Source organism: Antrostomus carolinensis, unplaced genomic scaffold (genome assembly GCF_000700745.2).
Source record: "Antrostomus carolinensis isolate BGI_N321 unplaced genomic scaffold, ASM70074v2 scaffold9730, whole genome shotgun sequence".
Classification (NCBI taxonomy): domain Eukaryota; kingdom Metazoa; phylum Chordata; class Aves; order Caprimulgiformes; family Caprimulgidae; genus Antrostomus; species Antrostomus carolinensis.
In genome coordinates, this window is record NW_010286472.1 from 48,092 (window position 1) to 53,323 (window position 5,232).

General features: G+C 38.6%; 1 protein-coding gene across 2 annotated transcripts in view; it reads left to right on the forward strand.

Annotated features, from left to right (window-relative positions):
* The window catches only part of ABCG8 (ATP binding cassette subfamily G member 8), a 14,103-nt gene extending 8,871 nt beyond the window's left edge, over positions 1-5,232 (forward strand). For both annotated transcript variants that reach the window (XM_029085955.1, XM_010172155.1), the window contains exons 7-13: positions 717-882; positions 981-1,073; positions 1,960-2,159; positions 2,270-2,346; positions 3,662-3,929; positions 4,480-4,607; positions 5,095-5,232. In XM_029085955.1, the coding sequence (XP_028941788.1) occupies positions 717-882; positions 981-1,073; positions 1,960-2,159; positions 2,270-2,346; positions 3,662-3,929; positions 4,480-4,607; positions 5,095-5,232 (1,070 nt within the window). The remainder of the gene's footprint in view (positions 1-716; positions 883-980; positions 1,074-1,959; positions 2,160-2,269; positions 2,347-3,661; positions 3,930-4,479; positions 4,608-5,094) is intronic.

A 5,232-nucleotide genomic window follows, 5' to 3' on the forward strand; every position in this document is an offset into this window, starting at 1 on the left:
TGCTGAAGAGCGGCCGAACAGAGATGATCAGCCCAATGTAGGGTGTTTAAAAATGTGCAGTGATAGTTCTCTCAGAAAGCATCTGCAAAACGTCAGGTACTGTCACTCTACACTGAAGGTCAGCATTGGAAAATACTATTATAAGTTTAGATTTTAAAAAATCATTTTGTTAAGTAAAAAAATAATGCCAAGTCAACTATTGTTGCTGCTACTATGTTGTCCTTAGATAATATTCTTCTTGAGCCTTCTCAGTACCAGGTAAAGTTTATGGCACTTCTGTAAGATACAAAAAAAAGATGACAACTATTGTTTTGCAGATGGAGAAAACTCACGTGATTTAAGTCAAAGTCACATAACAGATTGTAAATTCCTACATTGCCAGGAAGGAAATTCAAACTCTTTATTCTCAGCACGCCTCTCAAGCCACTATTAAATTTAGAAAAATCTGAAATAGTAGTTTACAGTATTGTAATAAGCAATTATGAACTCTTTCACTGATGCATTGAATGGCTAGATAAGAAACATCTCCCAAGACAAACACTAACAATTTGTTCTTCTCTAACTACCTAAAAGCAAATGATAAAGTTTTAACCATTATAGCTTAATGCAGGTGCACAGGTCATATTGTCTGTCCATGATGAAATCTCTGATTCTAAACACATCATAAAGTTATTACATCTGTAGCAAATGGACTCATGTCAAATAATGTCTTGCAGTTGATTTGACCAGTATCAATAAACAGACCGCAGAAAAGGAGATGGAAAGCCAAAAAAGAGCAAACACTCTTGCCAACTTGTTCCTAGAAAAAGTCAAAGATTTTGATGATTTCTTATGGAAAGTTACTGAAGTAGACAATGTTGCAACCACATTCAGCAAGCAAAGGTAAAGAAAAGTGTGTCATACAGCAGATTTGGAATAACAGCTATAGACTATGCTAATTTCTTCTCTTTTTTCTTCCCCTCCTCTTTTCTTTTGGGCAGTTCCCATTTAAATTCAGAAGAGGCTATCAACATGCCTCACCATTCAAGTGATCAGTTACCAGGAGTCTTAAAGCAGTTCACTATATTATTAAGGTAACCTTATCTTCAGCATAAACAGTTATGTATCATGTCCATTTGTATTTTAAAGCATAAGAAAGAAGAACATGATGAGAACTGAGTACATGCTGAAAGTGCACTGCTAGTGCTAGGCCTGAGCAAGCTGTGGAGCAGAAGTGTTGCTATATTGGCTCACCCCAGTCCCCTGACCAGGATGGCAGCCACATGTACAGCCCCACACTTCTGCCCAGGGTTCCTTCCAGACACAGTCAACCCCAGCTCACATCACTGGGAGTCCCTGACTTTAGGGAGCAGCAGGAGCCTCCAGGCTCCGGAACACGGGTCCCAATTTTGGGTATCACCATCCTGATCTCCAAGCCGAAGCATGGTGACTCAACCCTCAGCAAGCCCAGGCAGCTCTGTGGTGGGCTCGGGCATTGCCATCCTCACAGCTTTGCCTCAGATTTGAAGCCAGGAGGCTTCACTGGTTATAGCCAGCATTGACAGGTATTATAGTTGGGTCTTGTGTTCGTGTACTCAAAAGAAACATAATCAATTAGTTTAACACACGTGGAACATCGCTGCCAGTATCAGCAGTTGTTAGCATATGCTACAGGTCCCTAACAGAGAGACTTCCGTAACTGAAGCAATTGCTTCTACGTCTCCGAAATCAGACCACTACACCTCCCTTGCTTTCTTCAAGCTTTTGGCATGTCAGATATAGAAATACCAGGTGGCCACAGATGCTCAGTGGTTTTAATTAGGTAAAATCCTTTACAGAAACAGAGAGCCCAACTCCTGTCCTATTCAAAGTCAGCAAGTTCCACAAACTGATTTTAGCAGAGCTTTTGGGGCAACGTATCTGAATATAACCAGCATTAATAAGTACTACACCTTACGCTCAATGTTGCTGTTTTCCTAGTCGTCAAGTCTCCAATGACTTCAGAGATCTTTCAACGTTATTAATCCATGGATTTGAGGCCCTTCTCATGTCATTGTTAATCGGATTTTTGTACTATGGCCATGAGAAAACCAGACTCTCTATTCGTGACACAACAGCACTGTTGTACATGATAGGTGCACTAATCCCATTCACAGTGATTTTGGATGTTATTGCCAAATGTAAGTGTCAGCTTTCTCATAAATATTATAAGTAATCAAAATCAATTAAAAAATTATACCTATTAACGTAACCCTAGGATGAAACCAACCTGTTTGTTCCTACCCCGCAGGTCATTCAGAAAGAGCTATGCTTTATCATGACTTGGAAGATGGAATGTATTCTGTTAGTCCATACTTCTTTGCTAAGGTAATTGGCTTTGTTGCCAGGAAATATAAACAGCCGGCTTCAACATTAAAAAACACAAACCAAAGCCTTGTTGTATAAATTCATATCAGACTCGGTTCTTTTGTGTCTGTCAGCTAAGCTTAGGTTATTCCTTGGCATTAATGGATTAAACCTCACACTTTAGATCTGCTGTTGTAAGTCATGGCTGAGATTGCACCCTAGGAAAAACAAAGAAGAATCTTTCACTGGGTTGTTCAGCCAAAATTTGAGAAATCTCAAACTCAAATTTGAGGCCTTAGACAGTTTTACATACCTGCATATTTCAATCGCTGAAGCATCTTTGAAAGTTTGATTACATGTCTTGATCTGTAAAACAAAATATTCATATTAAATGATAAAGCAAAGGTAAAACAGAAGTTACAAAATGCTAACTGTGACATTTCCAGTAGTTTTTTATGCACTATGTTTAAATGCATAAAGAGTTAGAGTGTCTGGAAATAACTTTAGAACTTTTTTTAAAAATAATATTTTCTTTTTCACAAGGGTTTAGAATAATCCCTTCTTTGTGATGTTGCCACTGTTAGATGAGTTCTGCCTGCCATGGTATCTGTAATTTAGGTTTCCATTTCTGCACAAGATTTTAAATGCTTATTAGCGCTTGCCAGAGAAAAATATTCTTTGCATTGTGTCACAAAGATTGCACATTATTCATAAAGAAATCAATGTAATTTGTTACAACCTTAGTATTAGAGGATAGTAGCAACCCTCTTTGAAGAAATAATCATAATATTCTCTATACATATCTTTAGATATTTGAGAAAACCCTAAGCATGTTTTTGTTTTACAATGAGTTTGCAAGCAGTTAATAACTGCACTGCCTTTGAGAAAAAGTAGGGAAGTGACCAACAGCCAAATTTGATCTCACACTACGTTCAACCAAATTTGGACAAAACATACAGTTGTGATGAATCAGTCATTGTATTACTGTTATCAAGGACACCAAATCTCAGGGAAAGTGTCTGAAATTCTTAGAAGCTGCTAAAACTATAACAAAACATCTGATCCTCTCAGTTTAACAATTAGTTATAGGAATTGTCACAACTGGAGAAAAAAAGAAACAGTGAGGATTTCAGTTTCTGTTGTGGATTGGTTTTGCACGTCATCGACAACACCTAACAGGGAGGTGACTGCATTCTAAGGGAGCATTTCCAGTAGCTTTTATAAACAGTTTGTAAGCACGTTGAGGTGCATCTCAAAAGGTTTTGTGATCATCATTCAACTTATTTCTCTCTCATTTTTTGTTGTTTTTTTTTTTTTTTTTCTTCTTCCTGAACAGATTTTGGGGGAACTCCCAGAGCACTGCACTTTTGTTGTAATTTATGGGGTTCCCATCTACTGGCTGGCAAACCTCATTCCTGAACCAGAACATTTCTTGCTGAACTTCCTCTTGGTGTGGCTGGCTGTATATAGTGCCCGAGTGATGGCACTTTGGGTGGCAGCACTGCTGCCGACATTACAGCTCTCAGCCTTCTTTGGCAACGTCCTTTTCACATCATTCTACCTGAGCGGTGGTTTTGTGATAAGCCTAGAAAACCTCTGGACAGGTAAAGACAAAAAAAGCTCCTACATCCCTCTGAACTGAAACATCTATGGTTTTCATCAGTGACTGGTTGTTGTGAGGCTGAGTGTGCAGGAAAACTCAGATTTACTCCTACCTTTGCAATTATTTTCTTGGGTGGCGACAGTGGAGTCAGATTGTTTATTTTACGCCAGTTTCTCTATCTGAAAACAAGATAACAATAAGTTCAGTCAAAAAAGCACTAGCAAAAGTTTTGATTCTTAGGTGGTTGCTAAATTTTTCAGTAAAAAGAATTATATTCAGTACATAAAGATTAAGCTCCAGTGAGACTTAGTTACTGACAGTGGGAGTCTGATGGGTATAGGTATTAGCTCTCTTTATTTTTTTCCATCTCCACATAATGATATAAAGTAAATCTACCATTCTGTCCAAGAATAAACTGTTACATGTTTGTAGCCTCTGGTTGCCAAGAAATTAGACAAATCTGCTGTATTTAGCAGCAACACAGCAGTTTTTGAAGTCTCAAGTTTTGTGTATGTGTATCAATTTCTTTCTTTCTGCCATTTTTCTTCCAGTTCCATTGTGGGTTTCTAAAATCTCTTTTCTCAGATGGAATTTTCAAGGCCTGATGCAAATTCAGTTCACTGACCTCACATATGAAATGACTGTTGGAAACACCACATTTCAAATACCAGGGAAACTTGTAAGTCACTAATAAAAATAGTTCAAACACTTTAGGACTAATTAGAATGCTATTTATATGCCCATCATATTTAAGTAGATGTTGTAGGCCTCAAATCTGGCAAGCACTAAATCAACACAAGAAGTCGCGTTACACTTAAGTGTATTTTAACGTTGTCCCTAGAGCAGTCACTCCTTTTATCCCTTTCTTTTTAGTGGAAGAGAAAAAAAGAAGCAAAAAAAGAAAAAAAAGGGGGGGGCAACTATTTGCTCTACAAGCCCCAACTACATCCTTGCTGAAACTGTTCAGCAGCTCTGATACACCACAGCAGCCCCTAGACATAGCGTGGCTGTAACCAGCTATCAAACCACTCTGACAGTCACATCCAGCTGGAAAACAAGGGGAAAAGGAGGCAGGGGCCAGGGAGATTCACACATAAAACACACGTCACAGATCCAGCATGAACAGTGTGTGTCTGTTCCTAATTTTGCATTATCTGTGGTTACAGGTCACTCACGCTCTGGACCTGGACTCCCATCCTCTCTACGTAAGCTATCTCGTCCTCACTGGTATCATTTGCAGCTTCCTGCTTTTATACTACTTATCTCTGAGGTTCATCAAGCAGAAATCAAACCAAGACTGGTAA